General features: G+C 43.0%; 1 protein-coding gene across 18 annotated transcripts in view; it reads left to right on the forward strand.

The window, feature by feature from the left end:
* Window positions 1-23,248, forward strand: part of MAGI1 (membrane associated guanylate kinase, WW and PDZ domain containing 1) — a 341,410-nt gene that overhangs the window by 301,991 nt on the left and 16,171 nt on the right. For 13 of the 18 annotated variants that reach the window (XM_082060139.1, XM_082060151.1, XM_082060150.1 and 10 more), the window contains 6 exons: window positions 1,070-1,101; window positions 8,605-8,821; window positions 14,940-15,023; window positions 17,718-17,809; window positions 18,785-18,977; window positions 22,159-22,452. In XM_082060139.1, the coding sequence (XP_081916265.1) occupies window positions 1,070-1,101; window positions 8,605-8,821; window positions 14,940-15,023; window positions 17,718-17,809; window positions 18,785-18,977; window positions 22,159-22,452 (912 nt within the window). The remainder of the gene's footprint in view (window positions 1-1,069; window positions 1,102-8,604; window positions 8,822-14,939; window positions 15,024-17,717; window positions 17,810-18,784; window positions 18,978-22,158; window positions 22,453-23,248) is intronic. The other 5 variants (XM_082060155.1, XM_082060156.1, XM_082060140.1 and 2 more) reach the window with 2 other exon arrangements.

Genomic DNA, 23,248 nt, shown 5'->3' on the forward strand with positions numbered 1-23,248 from the left:
TGAATTACTGAGCACTTAATGTGGAATGTAATCTGTGTTTTGGTTTGTTTGTTTTCTGGAGTGTCACACATTGCAAAAGATGGGGAGTTCCCTTTCCTCCAAGCGTGGAGGAAAAGGTGATTTGCAAAATGCCCAGGAAAAAGCTTTTCCTGCCTTGTGGGTAAATCCCCCAGGCAAGTGTCTCCTTTGCTGCTGGGAACTGGGCTATATGCTAGAAATCCCAGTTTTAAGTTCTCTTGCTCATCACAGAGCAAGGACGAGGCTGCTTCAAAATGCAAAATTGTCCTTGAAAAAACCTTCTCTGTTGCCCTCCCACTTCTTTCTTCCTTTGCATCAACTGCAACCTGTATAAACCCCCCTTCTTCAAGGGTCAGGACTTTGCAGTGCTGTTTTCAAATCACAGCTTTCTGAAATTGTAACTAACAGATAAAATCTCTGGCTTCAAAGATTTACACTTAGGATGGACAGGAAGGAAACTGTGTGTTTTGTCAGTAACATTCATGTTTTTAGGGATAAAAGCTTATTCTTCCCCATGCTTTTGTTTTCCTTTGCCCAACCTATGCCTCCTGGCTCAAGCTGCTGCACATTTTCCTTTAAAAGAAAAAAATATATTCCTAGAGAAATACTTTTTTTAAAAAAAAGAAATCAACCTGTTCCCCCTGCACTGCTGCGATTGGTCTGATAAAAATCGCCAAGCCGATCGCGTCAAAAGGAAACAGCCTCGGCTTTAATTGTAAGCTAAGACTCCCGTAATCCAGGGGAGCATTTGAGATTCTGCCCAAGCGCTGGCTTGGGCTGTGGGTTTCTCTCGCAGCCTCCCGGCTGCTGCGGCACGAGTCAGCAGAGCTGATGCAGATAGAGCTCTCCCCCCGCGCCCGTCGCTCCCTCGCTCTCCCTCTCCCCAGGCTTTTGATTCGATATGAACAGACTGGTAACTCCGATGCGAGAGGGAAAGCTGACATAACTCTGCAGATGGCTACGGTCGGATGATACACCTAGGGATTTTTTCTTTAAGGGAAGGTAACGTTTAGATGCTAATGTTTATTTTTCCCTTGTTGCCATTTTTCAGGACTGCCGGTCCCAAAGAAGAGCCCGAAGTCGGTAAGCACTTTTCAGCTACTATTTTTGTCTGTTTGTCTGCTTTGAAGGAGAGAGGCATGAGTTCAGTTTGTTTTCTTTGTGGGTTTCAATTGTTTTAAGTTGTCTTTCTGTTGCAACCGTGATTACCTTGCACAGCTCCTGCTGCATGGGGAGATGAAAGAGGAATGCGGTATGGAAGGGGAAATTGTTTGCAAATAAAACCTCAGGTTTACAGATCCTCTTCCCTGACAGATTGAGCTTCTCTGTCATTTAACTTATTAAAAAAAAAAAGCTATTGTTTCCTTTTGGAAGGATGGGAGGCTCCACCTTCTTGCCAGATAGCAGTTCCTTTCGGGTGTTCACAGGCACCAACCTTTTCCATTAACTCCCGGAGTTTTCTCGAGTACCCTCAGCTGAATTATTAACAGAATGGGAAAGCGTGCACCTTGCCAAGAGAGACAAAGCATGAACAGAGCACAATTATGGTTCCCCGGGAATACAGTTAGATGTCTGAGTGCTTGCTCTGGAGGCATTTTCATACTAAGCAGGATTGTGCTGCAGGTGTGAGATTCCTGATTTGTTTAAAAAAAGACAACAGAATGGCATTTTCTTGTCTCTTCTAATCCTGTTTCCATGTAAAGCTGTTACCGGGATGACACATTAGCTAATGGAAGCCGTGATCTAAAATATCATTAAAGCTCCATGCATGATACTGTGGAATAAACTTATGTGCTATTAGTATGCAAGAAAAATAAATGTTTTCTTTTTAAAGGCAATAGAATACTTAAAGCCTGAATATTTCCAGTTATCTGTTGAGAGGGAGGGGAAAAAAGAGAATTCTCTTGCAGTCGCTTTGTGGGAGCAGAGCGAGTGAGGTGTTTGTCGTGTTGTAAGACGGTGTGAAACTTCACCGACAGTCCCCAGTGGGTGCCAAAAACTGCAGCTGGGCACAGCCCACGAAGCTGCAAACCTGGACAAGTGGTTTATGAAAGGGCTGAGCAAAAGGCTCCTGCTTTTAATACGAGTTCTCTATTCATCCAAAAAAAAAAAAAAAAAAAGCAAGCCCTGAAATAATTAATGTGATTCTGATGGCTTAGGGCAGCGCTGATTAAAGTCACGTGAGCCCAGGCCTCTACCACTGTCAGCTCACATTAATGTTGAGAGGCAGAAGCGCGGGGTGAGCTCCCTTGCAAATCACAGGCATGTCAGACCCTGCGCACTCACTTCTGTCATACGCTGAGATTATTTCAGCCTTTGGTAAAACAGAAGCAAGTGTGTAAAATACGGACGCGTCTGGCACGTTTCTTTTCTCTGCCTGCACTTTTTTCCCCAGTCGGAGCAGGAGTTGGTTGCGTTCAATCCAGACTCTGACTCCAGTCATTAAACCAGCCCCGATCAATGAGTCTCGGTCTGTTCAAGGCATGGAGGCTCCCATGTGGATGCTCTGGCTTTGTCACACGCATGTTTGGCATCAGGTAAAGGGAGATCCTGCCCTGTCAGGCACTTCTCTCATCAGCAGCGATGCTCTGTGAAAATGTGAGCAGCATCTAAATCCACGTCGGGATAATCCTGCCTTGGTGAACAAAGGAACTGCTTAGAAACAGGTGTAGCCCTGCAAGAGCAGATTTCTCCCTGCTATTTGCTTTGAGGAGCCAGTCAGCCCTGCGAAAGCAGTCCCATTCCTGCGTGTACCTCTCCCGAAGCCCCGTCACTTTGCTTTAGGGTCCCTCCAGTAATTTTTACTATGACCCTAGGCAGTGCTGCTGCCTCTAAAGCACAGGATTTACAAAAACCAGAGCCTCCTATTCCCCCTGCTTGTACACCGGATCTTTTATACTGTCAATTAGCAGTGATGTTTTACACTTCTGCCACATTGTGTGGTGTTTAATGACCAACTGCTCCTCGGTGGGGCAGAGCAGAGGGTGTCGGAGCCGGCACAGCCGCTTCTTCGTTCCCAGGCATCGGTGATGTGCATGAGTTAAGCATGGAAACCTGGAGCAAAATGTCTCAGAGCACCTGTATACAGACGAGGAAACTCTCCTCGGGGCTGTCTGGGATGGATTTACACCAATGCCAGACCTTGTGTGGCCAAGGTGATGGCCAAAAGCATAAAAGCAGTGGTATTGTTTAACACGTTCCTCCCTGAGTTTGCTTGCAGGGGTGGTTGTACTCAGCTGTGGGGTGAGGGTGGCCCAGCCCTTTTGTCCATGAAGATTCACACTTGCTATTGTCCTGGCAGGGGAGGGCCATGCCTGCCCCTCTATCACACTCCCTGGCTGGGACGTCACCTCGCTGTGCCCTGCTCAGCATGTCCCAAGGGTGGTTTTCCTACACTTGCAGGTGCTGGGTGGATGCGGATACTGCTGACCGAGCTGTGCCCCACTGGGCTGTCCCAGCACCACACGGCTGGACATGGGGTTGGTTGCTGCCTGCCCAGGTCCCTCTGCCCCACACAGGGGGGATGTTTGCCAGCACTCCTTGATTAAGAGTTAGAGGACAGTGTACATCCAGGCCGGGAGCAGTTGGTTTGTTCTTTACTTGTATTCATTCTTTGTTTCTTCTCCTGCATCAGGGAGACATGAGCTCCGGTCTCCATCCTTTTCTGGTTCACTCAGTGCAGTGACGAGCCCTCTCCTGTTACCTCGGATCGTTTCCCACAGGCCGGACACAATCCCGACTTGCTGCCAATGGCTGTTTCTTTCTCAAACAAGCCCTATTTTTAGCTCTCAGCCCCGGTCTTGTATTTCCCAAAGGCTGACTCCAGGCTGTTGGATACCTCCCGGCTGGTTTAGAGAGGTTTATTAGTGCTGGGGCTGCAGCACGGGCCGAGAATATTTTTCTGCCTTGAGCTCAGTTTTACTGGGCTGTATTTTTCAGCCTGTATATATCTTCTGTTAAGCTTTGCTCTTTTTCTAAGTTTTTAAGGAGAGTTTTTCAACTTTGGTGGAAGTGCCAAATTAGTTTTAAAAAGTTTGCAGCCATACATGGGACTGGACACTTTCAGCAGCTCTCTGTGCTGCTCGTTTTCAGTTTCCTGTTGCTGCTTCTTTAGATAAAAATGGATAGTATTTTGATATTGACCATCTGGGTATATACTTTTGCAGTTGCAAGTTCTGTAGTATAGCATTTTTTTCTGCAATTATCTTGATATAATATGGATGAAAACAAACTTTTTTTCTTTTTTTTTTCCGCGTTGCTTGCACCAAAATATTCCACAAGGGGGCAAAGATTCCCATTTCCAGCTCGGTTTACTCTCACTGCCAGGACAAGCTTCTCCAAAATGCTTTAGAGCACAAAATCTGCAGTTAGATCATCAGAAGACAGGATCACTGCAGGGGGAAGAAAGTGCTAAGCTCTTCCAAAAATCTGATTTTTATTTTGGGTGTGAATAAATACATTGTCAGCATGACTGAATTTTGTGGCCCAAACTGCAATTCCTATGCACAGCCTGTCCCTGACAATAGAATTGTCACGTATTTCAGGTGGACAGGCTGCAGTTTGGGCTCTGCTGATGTCCTGTTTCTACCAAGAGCAGAAGTAGGTTCCGTAGCATGAGTGTTTGTACAATACATCCCTCTTCTTCCAGAGACCATTTTTTTTCCCCCACCTTGATATGCAGTGGGAGGAAACCACAGCAACTCTTCTCTCTTGGAGTTTAATGCCTGGAGAATCCCGTGCCAAAAAAGCTTTGGTGTCTGTTCGTGCCGCAGGACTTGCTCCCTGCCACCGTCGCCTCTTCTGCTGCGGGTTTCTCTCTGCCTGACACAGACAGACACAACTGCTGCTAATAATTAGTGTCCCATCTCTGCCTGCAGCCACCTCTCAGCCATGTCACTGGCCTCAGTTGTTTTAGCAGTTGCTGTACAAAGTAACATTTAATTACTCTTTCATTTAGCATGAATGACAAACTGGTCTCTGCGATGTGGGTACCTGTAGCATTTTCTGGGCACTTGGAGACTTTTATAAGCAGGTTTTCCTCCTGTCTCCTTTGGAAGCACAACAGCTCCGAGCTCCCTGGCTCACATTGCCTTTGCTGTTTTCTTCCCTTCCTATAATCAGAGTGCTCAGTGTGGGCTCACTCAGCCTCTCTGCCGAGGGAGAAGCTGCCTTTCAGGTTGGCAAATGGAGTGTCTGTGGCTGAAACTGGGTTTGCAGAGTGCGGGGATGAAACCCTGGGAGGCTGATGGATGCCCAGGCTCTGACTGCTGTGCTCCCGCTTCTACAGCCATAGCCCCCAAAGCTGCACTTGGAAATCCGAGCCACCCTGACATTCCTGTTAACCTCAACCGGTGGGGAGAGGTCAGCTAGACAGGACTTTTTCTCCTAATCATACGTTTTCTTTTCCTTATGTTTTGTGCGGTGAGCACTGCAAAGTTTCGGCAAAGAAGCTGGCACAGGCCGTGCATCTCAGACCTTGGGCTTGGGTAGGGCATGAGAAGCTCTAGCTTTCCATGTATTTATTTTGTCATGGCCGCAATGCTGTACCAAGGTGGTTGGTTTTATCCCATCACCTGCATTTAAACATGCAGTCTGCCTAAGTGGACTCAATGTAGTCATCATAGTCTTTATTTCTAGCCACTTTTGGTCAAGAGTCTTTCAGGCAAGCTGTTTATGCTTATCCACAGCTCTGGAGAAGAACACAGACTCTTGAGGGCCAGGGATGCTGTTGTTGACTTGACTAGTTCTGTGCCCCATGCTCTTTTAGCTGCTGTCAGAAGTCAACCCAGTTCAGCTGATCTGCTTTACTTTGCACTGAAAAACATTATCAGCATCTTGGGGTGAGGTCTGTACCAGCCATTCTGCAGAGGTCTGTCACCAAACAGCCTCATGCTCATCTGGCCCTGATTTAGCTGCTTTTCTGCCCATAGGTGAGCTGAGTGAGCTGGACAGTCAGATCCAGACCCAGAAGGATTGTCCCAAAGCAAGGAATGAGGCAGGAGATAGAGAAGCCATCCTTTCATTGACATACTGTCAGCTCATCTCTCCTGGGAAAGCTCCACCTTTGCACCAAGGCACAAACTTCTTGATCCAGGCAGTCACCATGGCAGGAGAGCAGGTGGTGGGACCTCTGCAAGTCCTGCTGCTGCTGGTGTGCTCAAGCTGCTACGGCACATGAAAAGAAGTTTGGCCCAAAACTTTTTTGGCCTCATCTGGTGATGTGAAAGTTGATTAATATTGCCTTGAATTGAATTAATTTAATTACATATATTCATGATTCCCATGGTTGTATTCTCCTTTCTCTGTTCTCCTCTTCAACTCCTGAATAGAGACATTTCAGGCTTATTAAAGGAATTCTTGTTTGGAAAAGCAGCTGTCCCTGTGAAGAAGTTTTCCCCTACTTCTTGCAAAATATTTGTGTATTTGCAATTGCAACTCTAGTCTAATTAGAGGTGGTTTTGCTTGAGATATGCTGACGCTTTCATTTGCAACCCAAATACAAAACAGAATTCATAGTTCGCTCAATATTTAGACCTTTCATATCACAAGATGAGAGCACTTTTTAAAGTTCAAACTTTGTTTCCTTTTTAAATCAGAAAGTTTCCAGAGTTCTCAACATTTCCCCAAGGGCTGAATAAAGCTGCACATTTTAGTCCCTGTACTCTAACTTCTGTAAACCAGCTATTTCCAGTGAGATTGCCCTGAAGTTTCTCAGGATGCTTGTAGTTATTTCAGTAGTTTGGCCAAACAAACGAAACAATCCAGATGGCTAGACTGCTGGACTGAAAGTTATGAAGCTTTTTTTTTTTGCTTTTTAAAAAATATTTTTAAGTTACAAGGGAGTGATTATCCACAGCATAGATGTTTTAAAACTGCTTCATTTAAAAACTGAAGGGCTGCATGTGAATTAGCCTCTTTAACCACTTAAAAAGCTAAAAATGTTTGAAAATGGTTCAGATATTTGTATTTGAAAGTCTGCAGATGAGTAATCACAGCAGGTATGCTTTGTTCAAAATTGCTTTAATGGACAAAGAAGACTTTACATTCTAGTTGATTGAGACACTTTAAAAAGTGCTGGTAGTGGATCATCAACTCGAATGTAAGGCTGCAAGGTCAGTCCTTTGGGCTGCTGAAGCTGTTTTTTTTTTCCAAAGCATAAACTTAAAAATACGTTTAAATAAATTATGTATATATATATATATATTCTATTATTGTTAAGACTCAAAGGAGGGTGCTTTCATATGATGACTTTCTCCTCTGTTATTAATTCAGCCCTGCTCAGTGGAGTGTTGGCCACCTGGGGTTTCACACTGAGCATAAAGAAGGGGGTCCCAGACCTGTGTGCTCCTCAGCATTCCCCCTGCACTGATCTGCTCTGGGTTTGCCACTGGCTTTTCTCCCTACCCTGGCTTGCTTTTCTATGGAGAAGTCCCTGAGAGCAGAGGCTCTTGTCACAATGTTTTCAGGCATCCCCTGCCAGCAGGAGGCTTTACATTTTTGTCTGAGATTTCGTGGTACAAGTGGCTGACCCCTTTTAGCCAGGAAATTGTGGATGTTGTAGAAACAACCTGTAAGATGCTATTTTTCCAGCTGCTTTCTGCAACACAGCAGCCCCAGGAAAGTGCCAGCTCTCTGTACTGGAGCAGGTGGGAGATTGGACTCAACCTTGATGCCAACCCAAGGTCATCTCAAAAGAGCATTAAAAACCATTTGCTGTACAGTTTGGGGAGCTCTTGTTGAGGGAAGATTTTGCTGCATGTTGAGTAGTACAAATCCCAGCAATGCAAATGTGATTTGTGCTTCATCTGAGCCCACCATTGTGAATTCGACTTAAGAATTATGTAGCCTGCTCAGCTAAATATTGAGCAGGCAGAGCTCTTGACATACTGCTTTTGAATAAGCCTTGAATTTAGGTGGACATATTTTTTCCTGTTTTAATGTACCAAATTAAAACAAGGAAGTTGAACAGTAAACAGGCATTTTCACATTTGTGAAGGGCTGCTGTAATCCTGTGGATGCTCTGGGAAGCAGAGCCATGGAAGTGGTACTCTCTCATCCACCCACTTGTGATGTGGGGGTTGCAAGAGCTGCAGAGGAAAAGTGATCTTTCATAGTAAGGGCTGTGCTTGAACCTGTTTCAAAGGGAGTGTTTAAGTTTTCATAGTAAAATTTGGTAGTTTTTCCTTTTTCCTGAAGGCTCTAGTTAGACCCTAATGTTATCTGAGTAGAAAGTGCTCGAGTTTTTCCTGCCTTAATGTAGGAAAAAATAAGTGCACTGAAACTAGTAACCTATAATGAGATTTAGTAGGGTTTTTTTCATGTGTGAGATGGAGAACTGCATATTTTTTATGATAAATTACCTTCTTTTGCATATCTCTTTCTGTCAGTCTGCCTATCAAAATCTGTCATTGGGGAATTTAACTGTACCCAGCATTAACTGGTGGCAGCAAAACTGTGATTTATGTATTTACTTATGTGCATGCAGAAACCCTAAGAAGAGGGAGAAAAATTGATGGAAAACACCCACTCAAAGACCAATAACCGTCTGTTCTCTCTCTCTCTTTCCACTTGCTTTCTTCCTTACAGCAACCACTTGAAAGGAAAGACAGCCAAAACAGTTCTCAGCACAGTGTCTCCAGCCACCGCAGCGGCCACACCGCGTCCCCCGTCCACAGCACGCAGGGGCTGCCGGACTGCGCCGCCGCCGAGGCACCAGCCGCCGATCAACCCGACGCTTCTGGGCAGAAAAAGCCAGATCCATTCAAAATCTGGGCCCAGTCCAGGAGCATGTATGAAAGCCGACGTGAGTATGAAGCAGGTGTGGTTGCTAAGGCTACGGCTCTGGCAGCTGCTCTGTGTATATTTTCTTTGCGAAGAACTGAATCTTGTAGATTTCTGTTGAAAATGTAAGACTTCAGTTTGTTAATTTGGTATCTGTTGGTGATGTCTGCTTGATGGGGTGCAGTTTCCTCTCTGATGAGGAATGAATTTAGATCATCTCTAGGAAAGGGCACTTAGACCAAAGATTAATATGAAAAATCCCTTTAAAATTAAAGACCATATTTTCCCCTATTTTTTTGATTTTACTTGCAAATTAGGCTAAAGAAGAATTTCCAAGTTTGTTATCCAGATTCTAAACTCTTTTTTTGAGGTCAAGACTCATTGTCTGATATGCATAGGAATTTCAGTAAGGAGAAGTAGTATTTAGTTTGCTGAAATTCATATCAGATGCTTTCCAGTCCAGGAAGGAGAAAATCCAGCTGAGCCATTTTACTTTGACCAGAGTGGACACTTTAACAATACAGATATCAAATGCATATTGAAAGTGGCTTTTGTGGCAATTAATAATCTGCATGTTTGGCTAATAGTTCAGCAGGGCTTTGGCTCTGCTCCAAGACTATAAATATGGTTTCAGTCAGTTTCTTCTCTAAAAACAAAGGAAACACACTGGCTTTGCTTTAACTGCACTGCTGAAGATGATTGAATCTGTAAAAGCTTCTTAAAGAAAAGAGTTAGAGTATTAGGTTCATTTTCAAAAGCAGTAGCAACTTCAGTTACAGAAAAGAGAGCTTCAAAGTCTTGGTGCTCCAAGAGTATCACCTGGAGTTTGATTTTATTGTGGTAACTGGAAATCAGTAAAACCAGTATGAAATGAACATTACCCCAAAATGAAAAATGGTAGGACTGTTTTTTTTTCTGACCAAATGAATCACTTTGAGATCTTAAGTTCTAGAAAAATTAAATCATGAGTCACAGTTTCTTGGCTGAAGATGCATCTCTTTGGATTCAATGTCTCAGCAATGCAGTTTGTAGGTGTCTCAGCTTCTATGCGCTGCTTCCCGTCCCTTGCCAGGGACCCCGCACAGTGACCCTGCCGGCTCTTGGGCCAGATCCTGCTGATCTGTGGAGAAGTGCAGTGACAGAACTGGCACGTGAATCTTGTTGAAATAGGAGAAAGCGGCAGAGAGCCAAGGCACGGTGGCTCTTCAGCCCTGCAGAGCTGCAGTCAGAGCTCCTCTTTTTGCCAGAATGGACACAGTTGGGGCTATCACTGTCCCATGGCACCGGTATCACCCTTGCTTAGCTCACATGGTTCCCACAGACTCTGTGCTGGCATCGCCTCTGACCCCTTGCAGCTACTTAGCTAATTTCTAATGAACTGTTTAACTCATACTAATTAGTCATTAGTATCAGCTTAGCAGCCTTAACACCTGCCTGTCTTTCTCGATAAAACCTGAGGCTGAGCCAGAGAAATCCTGAAGTGCATAGGCAGGCAGTTGCTCTTCTGTGTCCACTTCTAATATGTGTGCTAAATCCTCCCTTTTTTTTTGATGGCTGCAGGTATTTATCCTTGTCTGTGCTTAGAGTCCTTCCGGAAGCCTTTTCACCATCTCTTGACCTGCTGGTTTCCCACACCCCATCTCTCTCTGTGCCACAGTCCTCTCTGCTTGTGCCTTTTGGTAGACTGGGATCTGCCATGCCCCTTCAGCTTCCCCATCTCACCTTTCTGTGGTCCAGCATCTCTGTAGTGGGGTGGATCCCTTTTTATTGCTTCAGTCCTTGTCTTCTGCCTCTTCTACCAAGTGAGACCTACCTGTTTGAACATCAGTTATTTTCTACCAGCTTTTCACCCCATTGCCAATTCCTTCCTAGGAAGGTGTTTTCTGAGATTTCTTGGTTTCATAGATAGAGGGTTTTTGGAGAATGGCAGAAATGTCATGTGGTTATGTCTCTTTGTAAACATCTGCCACTAGAAATGTCCAAGAGCCTATGAATTTCCAACCCTAAACTGGAATGAAAAACATTCCCTGGGGATTAGCTTGCACTCTTACCTTGTGACATGGCTTTATTGCACCTAACGAAAAGTGAAGAAAACAGAAAAGATACAGTCTAAGTGAAAAGAGCAGTTGAAAATGCTCTATCTCCTGTCACAGTCCGATCCCAAAGTGTGACTGGTGGTTTTATTTAGAGACCACTGGTCAGCTCTTGCTCCTTCCCTCACCTTTCATCCCTCTCACCAGTCCCACAAATGTAGACTGTGGTTCACAGCTGAAACCTGATGCCTCTTCTGCCCTGGGAGCTTGAGGTGACCAATGTTTCTTTCCCTATATTTGGTCTGCATGAAAAGTGGGGACTTGCATCCCAGTGTTGCCCAGGCACCGGCTGTGTGTCTCTTGGATCACATGCAAGGAGATCTGAAGACATGGAGCACCATGCGGGACAGGAGAAACCGTTCTCCGGGACTCTACTTTTACTGTCCGTCTGCTCCACATGTGCTGTTCTTCATGTTTTTACCCAGCTGCAGTCCATTTTAATTCCAGTGCCTTCTTCGGCTGGCAGTGATACAGTCATATCATTGCTTTTTTCTTTGCTTGAGTAGCCATTCCCTTTGGCTTTGGGACTGAGGTTCTCATCTCCTCTCCCATGACACCCATGGCTTTGGGTGCTAGCTGGGACTCTCTCTGCATTCTTCTGATGAAGACGTGACCAAAAGAAAATGAATATCTGATGTAGAGCAGGAGGATGCCCCCCTAGTGCCAATGTTGAAACTGGCTGATGCATCCTCAGGTTGGGTATTAGGAAAAATTTCTTCACGGAAAGGGATGTCAGGCATTGGAATGGTTGCCCAGAGAAGTGGTGGAGTCACCATCCCTGGAGGGGTTTAAAAGACACATAGATAAGGTTCTTAGGGACATGGTTTAGTGATAGAGTTAGGTTATGGTTGGACTCAATGATCTTAAGGGTCTCTTCCAACCAAAATGATTCTATGATCCTATAACTGGGGCATTTGGTGGGTTCTAGAGGCTCCCACTGCCTGAGAAGCCCCAGCACAGCTCTCCCATCTCTCCTTGCTGCCCAGTCCAGGACTTGCTCTCTGTTGATTCATGGCCTTAAGTTTTAATAACTCTGAAAAGAATTATAAAATGTTCTTTTGGGAGGCAGGGTTTTAAATCCCCAACAAGTGGACTGAAAAACAGCAACAACCCTTTGTGTTGAAGTATGTGATAAGGTTAAAAAAGACAAAATTTTAGAGCATTAAATCATGTTCAGTGTTTTATTTCATACCATTTGTGAAATTGTTGAGTATAAAGAGAACATAGTGCAATTTTTCAAGTGCAGTTGACACAAAAAGATGAATTCATTAGCTCCAACCCAGACAGAATTTTTTAAAATCTAAAAATAATAATATCAAGAGTTTTCATTCAGTATATGAATACATCATCTCCGGGATGTTTCTAAGAAGTACTGAATCTATAATGACCACCTACTGCCTTCTACACTGGGAGTGCATCCCACTGTTATTAACATTAATAATAATAATGTAGACATGGGAAGCACAAGGCAACATTTTAATTTTTCAGGATTGGTAAAATGTATTCTTCCTTTCTTTGAGTATTCTTTGGATCAGTATTTTGTAAAAAAAACCCCTATATTTGACTTATGTGACTTGTCTCACTGAAGCTATTGGTAGAGCAGAATTTGGTTCAGAAGCAGCAAATAACCCATAATTTTGTAAAAGCATGTATTTTTTTATTTACCCTATGCATCTTAATATCAGGAAATGCTCAGATTCTGTGGAAGAGAGCCACAGACATTGTCTGTTTAGGGGAAGAAAAGAAGGGGGGGAAAAAAAAAAAAGAAGGAAGAAAAATTAAGCTAGAATTAATAATGCACAGCGAAGCAATGACTCCGTAACTATGCCTGGACTTTGGCTGAGTGGCCGCAGATGAGAACTGCAACTTTATTCAACAAATATGGGCTAAAGTTCCTCCACTTGCAGCTCCCCTGTTTGAGGGGATCAGGCCTGCAAGGTGCTGAGTACTTGGGCTCCACTCCAAGGAAGCTTATTTTCAAGCTGTAAGCCCAAAGAGACTTGGATGCTTTAAGGTAAGGCTGAGCTAAAACGCTCTGCTGCAATCTGGCCCGGAGTTGCAGTTCTTTGCTGGATTAAGAATAACTGGCTTTGTGTTAAGTGAATCTGAAAACAGATCATTTGGTGGCGATAACAAATGTAGTCTTTGCTGGTGTTAAGTTTTAACTGCTTGAGCTCCTCCTCATGGGTAACTCATTGCTGCTGGTGGGAGTTGTGTACATGTAAATCAGAGTGTGGGACAAACCCTTAAGGTTTAAACACTAAAGTGGATCCAAGAATGACATACGTGAAAAACACTCAGAGAAACAGTAACTGAATAGTTTGTCAGAGAACCACAATTCTGAAATCTTGCACTGCTTTATTGAAAATATATTTTTATAATATGCTTTTTATTTTTCAATGTATTATTAAACTTCCTTAAAGATTAACGCAATCTGTTGTCAAATTTTTCTCATGTGGCCTGATTGCTTTGCAAAATACCATATCCTACATATGGCCATCTGTCAAAACAGCAGTGACAAAATGAATTAATCTGAATTGCAGATGTGTTCATGAATCCCTTTGAAGGGCTTAAGCATTTAATTAAAAGTAAAGCCGAACACGATAGATAATTTTTAAAGCTTTTAAAATATTCTAAGTTATCGGTAATATTTGAATTTTATTTTCAGGCACATAATTTATTTGGTAGGATTTTCTCTTCCCAAATCTAATTAAAACAATACAAACAAGTCTTGACCCCAGTGTGTAGTGTTCATTCACCAGCAATTACATAGAATTAAAAATATTTACACAATGATACCAAACATTAGATACTTTCTCCCTAACATGAAAAAGAAAAATACCCTCAGGAAATTGCAGCCACCTTCTGATCAGACTGGCTTTAAAGATCATAGTGAATAAAAGTCCCTTGGTGGGGTTATGTCCTTTTATTATATTAATAGGAGACAAACAGTTACAGTCATACACTTGGGCACACAGATGTGTCCATGCCCTTAGAGAATGTCTTGCTAAAAAAGCCCTTGGTCCTTGCAGCACATTGTGTGAGCAGCAGAGGCTGCAGAGATGTTGACAGAGCTGGTCTGTGGGCATCACTTTGCTGATGTTCATCAGGCACCAGCCTGGCGCATGGCTCAGCCCAGAGATCCCTGACCCTCAGTGGCAGAACTTGGTTTTCTTGTTGAAAACACACTGAAGCCATCTTTCAAAAGTTTGCCATGCCACCAGAAGGTTTAATTGAAAAGAAATACAGAAAAACTGTAATTCTTCTGCAGTGGGATAGTTTAGAAAACAAGGCTTTCCTTCAAAATCTGGAATCTCATGAAATTTATGGATAAATCACAGGACTTTTCAACACTGAAGCTCTCCATCAGCTTCAATGAGACTATGCACTCTTAATTTCAGAATTGTTCCTATATACTTTGCTGAATCTGGGCCTTAAAACTTTTGTACTTTGCAGCATTGGAAGTGCTGCTACCTCCAATGAACTAGTGACTAAAGCAAACTCACACTGATTACTTTGAATCCATCTTTTGTTGAAACTGATACCACACTGAGCAGAATCTTTTATTATATAACACATAGGATAATTGTTAAAGTTTGCATAAGAAAGTTTGATTAAAATTACCTCTAAGCACTGTGTTCATTTTCATCACCATGCATTTAGAATTTCTTTTAACATTAGAAAAATATTTCAATTTGGAAAAGTAACCGTATCATGATGGTGAAAGTTTTTTTGTAGAAAAGTATTTTTAAGGTGTTCCCAAAGAAATTCCTCCTCTGAGGAGCAGAATGTGTTCTTCAAATATACCTGCATGCATGTGCATAAATGTATAAATTCTCATGTGTGTGTGTGTGTATTATATATCCACATGTACACAGGCATGTGTAGACAGACATGTAATTAGTATATTGTAATCCGTAGTAGCTATAGCCTTAGCAATTATGTGCATGAAAGCCTAACATGATCCATACAGTCAAAATTAATTAAATGAACTAACAAGAAAGCAGATATGTTAAGCTTTGCAAAATTGTAAAATTAATATTACAGCTATGTCACCTTCGCCTGCAACTGGACTGAGCAAGGGTGAGAGAGAGAGAGAAAGAGAAATCAATTCCACGAGTTTTGGAGAATGTAAGACTGTGCCGAGAATGTATCTGTGTCTTGTGATGTCTTGTTCTGGTGTCATTGCTGCTCTGTGGCGGGAGGGTCTTCATCACCAGGGGAGTCTGTCAGGGTCATATGCCGAGGTTTAGCCACGAAGGTGCAAAGTTCTTGCTTTACTTTGTACTGGCTAGCGGCGGATTTCATAGGCAGCGGTGGGGGGTACCATGTCCCGTTTTCTTCATGGGATGTGGATGGGGCTGTAACACTCACCCCTCCTTTCATTCTTCCTCACGGCCCTAGCAGAACTCTTCTTACCACTTTTGTGACACTCTTCAAATGGTCTTGTTTAATTCGAGATGAGCAGACTGGCAAGTTCGACCCAGTTGGGCTGTGTACATGTTTTTCTTGGAGTCAGACATGCTTGAGATCAGGTCAAGGTGCAAAGATGCAATGACTGACTCCTGGAGGCCATTTTTAATTGGTTTTCAGCAAAGTTTCAGCATCAGCATTAAATTGTCCCTCTAAGTAAAGAAAGTGGCTCCTCTAAAGCTCTACTCAATAATGGACAACCTGAAGTAATTCTCCAGTATGGAGAGCCTCAGAGGGTCCCACCTCAGCTGTATGGCAGCATGGAGGTGGATGGGGTTTTCTGAATCACCGTACTACAGAGCTGGCGCAAAAAGTGGTAAAAGGAGTTTTGTTCGGTTTGTAATCACGCTGTGTAAATGTGTGTCGCCTGTATGTTTGTTGTATCTGTGTTGCACCTCTGTGTAATCCTTCCAGTGGAAAGAGAGTTACATGAATGAACTTGCCTCTTTGGGTATAGTCTTGTCTTTTTCTGTTGCTTTGGTGTGACACTGCCGTTATGCCTCAGCTTGCCGTGATCTTCAGCGGCTGTTTATTGGCTGGCTGGTACCCGAACCAGGAACATACGGCATCGTTCCCTGAGGCTGGAGAGTTGACAAATGGGAAGGTGTTGAGAGATGCCGAGGAAGTGGGCCCACGCTGAAGCTCTCTGCAGAAGCCACTTTGCCTCTGCCAGATCCAACACACGCTATTAATTGGTTGGGGCCAGCCTTTGCCAAAAAAAGCCTGCAAAGTGCTGGAGAGATGCTTCCAAATTTGTCTGCTCTTCTCGTTTCCCCTCGTGGAAGGCAGTGACAAACACCAATTAATTAATTGTTCAAGTTCTGCTGTTGTGCTGCATGTCTGTATGGTGACGAGCTGCCTTCAGCCAGCTCATCTCAACAGATGAACCATCAGGCTTCCAGCCTGGTCATCACCTGATTGTTCTGTAATTGTATCTGGACAAAAATTAGCCTCTAGTTCAGTAGAGTAATGTGCACAGCTCTTAAGAGTAGTTTATAACTGTAAGTAATTAGAAAGTGAAAATATGATATATAAAACCAATGCATTAAACCAGTTTGAATGAAAATGTCAAACCAGAGTTCTGTGCCTTAGCACTTACTTGTTCCTTTAATTTTAGTATTCCCAGATCTTAACCTGTTGAGTCATTGAAGAGAGAGCATCAGAGCTAGCCAAAAGTCTTAACACTGAAAAGCACAACTAGACCCAGACCTTTGTGCAATAGGCACTGATAGTGTAAAATGTGATTAGGGCCCAGTCTGACTCTGACTGATTTTAATGGAAAACAACCAGTTTGTCTGCTTATACATACAGAAAACTAGATGATGTTTAACTAAACATGTTGCATCCAGTATCTGCTTATGCACTTATTTAAATTAAATTCCTGAATGATACCCTTTGGTTTCTTTACTAAAGATACAGACGGTTGACTTGTAAAGGAACAGAACAGCTTTTTTATCATTAATTATAAATTTTGGGAGGAGGTCATTACAAAATTAGTCAATGTTACAGATACTAACCAATAAATATTAAATGAACCTGAAGTTGTCTTCTGATATGATTTAGTGTTAGCAATTAATTTTGCATTTTTAAAAAAAGGGATGAAAGCAAGCATGAATAAGTTAATATAAAACATTACTGTTCAACCGCACTTCAAGGTTAGTACTTCACTGTATGTAATATTCATTGTAAAAGCCTCGCTGATGTTCCATACTAATGAGTTAGGTAAGGCTGAGCTTTTCTATGTTTCCAGCTGGTTTTGTCTGTTCAGTGGTTCTACAGAGCCCATACATGAGCAAGTGGGAGTCAGGAGAGATGATTTGCTTTCAGTGGAGCCCTTCTGTTTTACGCCAGCCGGGGATCTGTCCCATAGTTATTTAAAGCAGTGTCAGTATACAGATAGCAAACTATGCTTGTGGAAGTTAATTAAACAGTAGAAGTCATAACAAGTGGCTCTTTTGTCTCCCATGAAAGAGGAGACAGCTGTATTGTTTCTGGCAGAGTGATTCTCAGTTGTACACTTTTATTTATTGATGATTTAGAAGAGGCTCTTGCACTGGGTAATGATGCTAATATTGACGGAAGGAAATACTATAATGAGAAACAAGTGGCAAGACACAATTAGACACCTAGAATATAGAAACCACCATATAATTTTTAGTTGTGATTTAAATAATAATCCTTTAGTATTTAAACCTATAAATGTTCTTAATATGTCTAAAAAAATCAAGACTGCACCAATTAAAGAGTAAATTGTGCAGCATATCCCTTTAAATGTACATCAGAGTAATCCTGATTTGGGTTAAAAGGGTGGGGTTTTGATTAAAAAAATATATTTTCCTTCTTTCCCTTCAGTTCCAGATTACCAAGAGCAGGATATCTTTCTATGGAGAAAGGAAACCGGTTTTGGATTTAGGATTCTAGGTGGAAATGAGCCTGGAGAACCTGTGAGTACATCTAGAAGTGGTCTTGTTTTAACATATTCCAGAATCACAGCAGTAGCATGTACAGATGTGCAGAACTGCACTGTGGTATCTCTGTTAAAACAACTGTTGTGCTATGCATTTACGTCCCACAACTCCTCCCTACCCTCCCTCAAAAAAAACCCAACCACCCAACCAAATGAAAAAAAACCACTTCCACAATTGAAATGGATTTGGCTTCCCCTACTATTTCTCGTTTTTTAGATAGCCCAAATAAAAACACGTAGGCCTGAAATTGCCTGGACACTGAGGAAAGGCTGTCCTGGTCAGGTTTGCAAGTATTTTGATCTTAAAGTTTCTATTTGCTCAATTCCTTCCTCGAATTCACTTAACTTCTTTAAATCCAGTGCACGTGGAAGGTATCAGGCTAAAACCTATGGTCTTTCCTGTGCATGCACAGGTCAAAACTACCTAGTGGCAGCACAAATTTCCACGTATCTCCCTGCCAAAATTATCTTGCTCATTTATGGAAAGAGGGGCCATGATTTTCTCTCATGTTACAGTAATTCCACAGAACTCACTGAAGATAAGCTAAGACTGAGTTGGTGGACAGGCGAGTAGTATAGAGCTTGTAAACCCTAGAGGCAACTGAAAGGACAACTCAATCTCAGCCTCCTTGACAAGACCCTCAGTGCTTTTAACCGTCTTCCTCTCCGGTCACTGTCTGGTTGACCACATTTCCCAAGGCTGACTGTCATTAGAGTGAATGGACCGCCTGAAGAAACAAAGTGTCAATTTATTACAATTTCACAATGTGGCTCTATTCACATGGAGCAACTTTACTGACCAGCAGACATTTATCAACAACTTCCCTACTAAATTGGGTCTAACTGCCAGTGCCCCTTGCTTCCCGCTGGCTGTTGAGCTAGTTCTCATTTACCACTTTTTTTTTTTTTCCTTTTCTTTCTTTCCTTTCTCCTATTTGTGCTAATTCGTCAGATTTACATTGGTCACATTGTACCGCTGGGTGCTGCTGATGCTGACGGCCGCCTGAGATCAGGTGATGAACTGATCTGTGTGGACGGGACACCTGTTGTCGGGAAATCGCACCAGCTTGTCGTCCAGCTTATGCAACAGGCAGCCAAACAAGGTCACGTCAATCTGACCGTCAGGCGCAAAGTGGTTTACACAGGTAGGCTGCAGTGTTGCTCTGCAGGGGTAGATTTTCTTGCCAGACTCCATCTGTTCAACAAACAATTTAAAGAAAAAGAAGCTTCTCCTCATAATACTGGGAAAACTCAGGGGATGCAGTGTTATCCTTCCTCTTTTGCCTGTCTTTACTCTTTTCTATTCTTGATCAAATAAATTTCAAATATTTTGTTTTCAGTCAAGACTCTCTTAATCTCAGTTGGCTTCCCCAGTCTCCATGAAGGTTTCTGATAAAACAAGGAACTGTTCAGTTGCCACACATCGTTTTTAGTTGGACTCACGCAGCAACAGACTCTGTGCCTGACTGCTTGTGTTTTCTGTTTAATTCCCCAAATAACTGCTGCCTGATAGCCACCCTTAAACTGGGAGTGAGGGACAAGATGCTGAAGAGGCCCCAGGAGGTGAAGCAAGGGCAGAGCATGAGTGAAGGCATTGGTGTGCTAATGTCCCAGGCACAACAGGAGCTTCAACTGAGGTTGCAACATGTAGTCAGCTAACCGCAGGATGCAAAACTGTGCCATTGCTTCTGGTAGGGCAGGGTGCGCATGTTTGTTGTAACCAAGAGGTTTCTGTGTGCCAAGTTATGCCACGTGTTGTGCACACTCTGCACAAGTGTGTGGTCTAAATGGATGAAAAAGAAGCTGACAGACAGAGAGGCAAAGAGAAGGGATGCTGCCTGGTGGCACCCAGATTAGTGACACAAAAATGTCCTGTTAGCAAAGAAGATGGAAGGCATGAGCATGAGCTTTCCAAATGACATGTGGCCTTATGCTTAATAATAGAGAGTAACGATTTGGTGCTGTCTCTTCCTGTGAGTCCCTTTAGGGAGCTTGAGTGTGGGATTTGGTGCAGCTCACTTATTCAAAAGGAAGAACATTATGTAGCTTTTCAAGTTTAGGCATCAGCAGAAAAATAGGCAGTGATGTACTTTAAGATTAAAAAATGTCAAAATAACAATCAGGTTGAAAATTAGGTCCACAGTGGAAGATAGGACTAGAACAGTACCTCTGAAACAGCTCTGTATTTTTATCCAGGGCTGAGCTCCTTCTGCACAATATTAAATAGGTATTCACTTCTCATTTCTTTTCTTCTTCTCATTGTGGATTAAATGAAGGGCTATGTCTCCCCTCTAATACCCTCTCTCTCCTTCCTGACAAAGAGCTGCCAATGTGAGAGGAGCCTTAGGAGATGAGGTTTGGGAGGAAGAGAAAGAGCAGCTGAATTTTTGGTATTGTTTTTGTGTGTAGATTTTCTATCCAGTTTTACAGCCCCCAGGCTGGAAATTACTATGAAAGATTTAGATTCATGAGACATCTCGATAAAAACCCTTGATATTTCATTCAGGGGCTTGTTACTTCAGACTGAGCTATTTCTGAATCATTTCAAATGTGGACACTTACTCTAAGATAAATTATTCAGGATTCCTTATTTCACCTTAGATTTGCAGGCTTTGAATTCCAGCATAACTTTGTAGAGAAGCCTCTTCCTGAATTTTGATCCGTTATTCCTCCTCTCATCTATAAACCAGTACAAAAGGATTGTTCACCTAAATGGGTACTTCATGTCTTGAGACTCTTATAGGGGAAAATTTATACTCCCGTATTCTTAATATGTAGAATACTATATACTTAGTACATACATTGAGTATGTAAGTGCAGACAGGTACTTCTAAGTGTTTTAAAGTTGTTTTTCTTTGGATCATGGGTTTACAGATTTAGATTTTGTTTGGCACCCATTTTCTTCATGTTGTTTTTAAGATCTTCGACTTAATTTTGCTTCACCAAATTGGAGAGGTGACCTGATTAGCTGAGGCAGCCATTCAGTAGAGACAAGTGCAATATGCTGCTCCCAACTGCACAAATGGACTGTGGATAACGGGCTGAGCAACAAAAAAACAGAAGCTCTTGTGGGCCACGAGTTCTAATCTGAGGTTGGCTCAGGTGAAGAAAAACACTGTGCTGGGATGTCGACAGGGGGAAACTCTCCTGATTTCCCAGCAGATGATGGCTCAGCTGCAATATGGTCCAGCACTTCAAGAAAGACATGTTTGAGTTGGAAGAGAGCCCAACTGGAGGGAGTCCAGAGGACCAGTGAGAATAAGGAGAGCTCTAGAAAACATGGTCTGCAAGGAAATATTGAACAAATTGGGATTGTTTAGCCTAAAGCAGAGGAGAGGGAGGAGGTGTTACACTCCCCAAGACTATAAGAGGCTGCTGCAAAGAGGAAGGGAATAATATGTTCTCCGTATGCCTGCTAGATGGAACTAGAAATAATACCCTTATGCTGCAGCAAGGAAGATTTAAGTTAGATATTGCAACCAATAGATTGCTTGGGGAGATATTTAACAGCAGATTAGACAAACATCTGTCAGGACTGACAGTAAGCGTAGTTGGTCCTGGCTTGAGCAGACTGTGGGCTAAGTGATTTTTTTGAGATTTCTTCAAGCCTTTTGGTAGCTGATTAGATTTTAAACTAATACCACTTCCAACTTCAGTTGCTGTTAAACACTTGGTTAATGTTAATAATGTTTAATGGTTCCACACCCTGACTGTGCCAGACAGTACAGATGATAGTTGCTGGTTCTTCCATCAAGAAAACCTTGGTTCATAAGATTTTTTTGCTTTAGCGTGAGTAGTTATTACTTAAGATCACAGTAATCAAAGGCAATCAGTGCTACCAAAGTGATAGTATTGAGTTTAAAAATGCAGAGGCGTTGAGTGTTGGGTGTTTGATATTACTTTCTCTCCTGTGGGCTTGTGCACATATGCATGGTTGCGCATATGTAAATGAGTGGGGGTCTGATATCTAAAGGAGACACCTCTGAACCAGTGTAATCCAGGTTTTAAATGCTACAGAGCATCTGAGTACGCAGCACTGCACTGGTTTAACTGTACTGCTGCTATAGTTTGGCAGCAAAACACTTTGGCTCTATGACCATGCACTGGAGAGGATGAGCATTTATAGTCAGTGCTGTCACCAAACAGAGCTATTGGTGGTGACATCCAAAAGGAGACAGAGCCTTTGATCATTATGGCCATGATTTATAGATTAAAGTAGGTGAGCTGCCTTTTTTTTCTTTGCCTTTTTCTCGGTGGACAGCACTTTTCAAGCACTAAACGGTGCAGCCTGCTCACACAGTCTTTTTTCTTTTTTCTTCTTCCCAGTTCCCAAGGCAGAAAATGAAGTCCCATCCCCAGCCTCTTCCCACCACAGCAGTAACCAGCCGGCCTCACTGACAGAGGAGAAGCGAACGCCACAGGGCAGCCAGAACTCCCTCAACACCGTCAGCTCGGGCAGCGGCAGCACCAGTGGCATCGGCAGTGGTGGCGGCGGGGGCAGCGGTGTTGTCAGCGCCGTGGTCCAGCCCTACGATGTGGAAATCCGCCGCGGCGAAAACGAAGGGTTTGGCTTCGTCATCGTCTCGTCGGTGAGCAGGCCAGAGGCGGGGACGACATTTGGTAAGTCTTGGGGTTTTATCAATGCGCCTCGAGTGAGATGCAGATTTGAGTGCTGCAGTGCAAGGAGGCAAACGGGGATCTGTTTAATTAAACATCATGAGCATGCCCTAATTAATGTAATTAATAGCTTAATCGGAGGCCAAGTCTTGGTAGGTGTTTGTTTCCTGGGTTTTGTTCGGCACTGAGTCAAGAAAAGCAAAATCAGAAATCCCAACCTGAAAGGGAAAAATGCCACCAATGGTGATTCCTGATGCTCCCTGTGAGCAGGACACCTTTCTGGGGTTTGCTCTCAGGAGACCAGCCAGGGACCACCCAACCCCCAAGTGATTCTGTTTGCTAAAGCAGAAATGGAGCAGGTGGAATGAAATATGTCTCCTGATGGTGGAATTGAGCCAGTTGATTTAAAAGCAGTGATGCTTAAACTGATTAACTTCTCTTTGGCAATCAGGGTTATTCTGATCCTCATTATGGAGTGAGCATGCTGATAGCTGGGAAGTTTTAATTAATAGTGCTTGCTGGTGAGACATGAAATGGAGAATACTGTTAAAAAAACCCAGGATTTTTTTTTACCTATTCCACTTGTTCCCAAATCCATTTCTTCTGAATAGGGGGAAATGAAGCTCATGTGATGTCACACTTAATATCTTCCCCTAATAGAAGTAGTCATGGTTTCTTTCTGAAGACAATACTTTCTGCTAGACAGACTCACATTTCCAGGTGTTGCTGCAGAAGAGGTGCACATAAACTGGTTCTGCAAGTATGCACAAAACAGCCTACTCTAGAGCAGAAATGTCAT

Source organism: Streptopelia decaocto (genome assembly GCF_964273445.1).
Source record: "Streptopelia decaocto genome assembly, chromosome: 8".
Classification (NCBI taxonomy): domain Eukaryota; kingdom Metazoa; phylum Chordata; class Aves; order Columbiformes; family Columbidae; genus Streptopelia; species Streptopelia decaocto.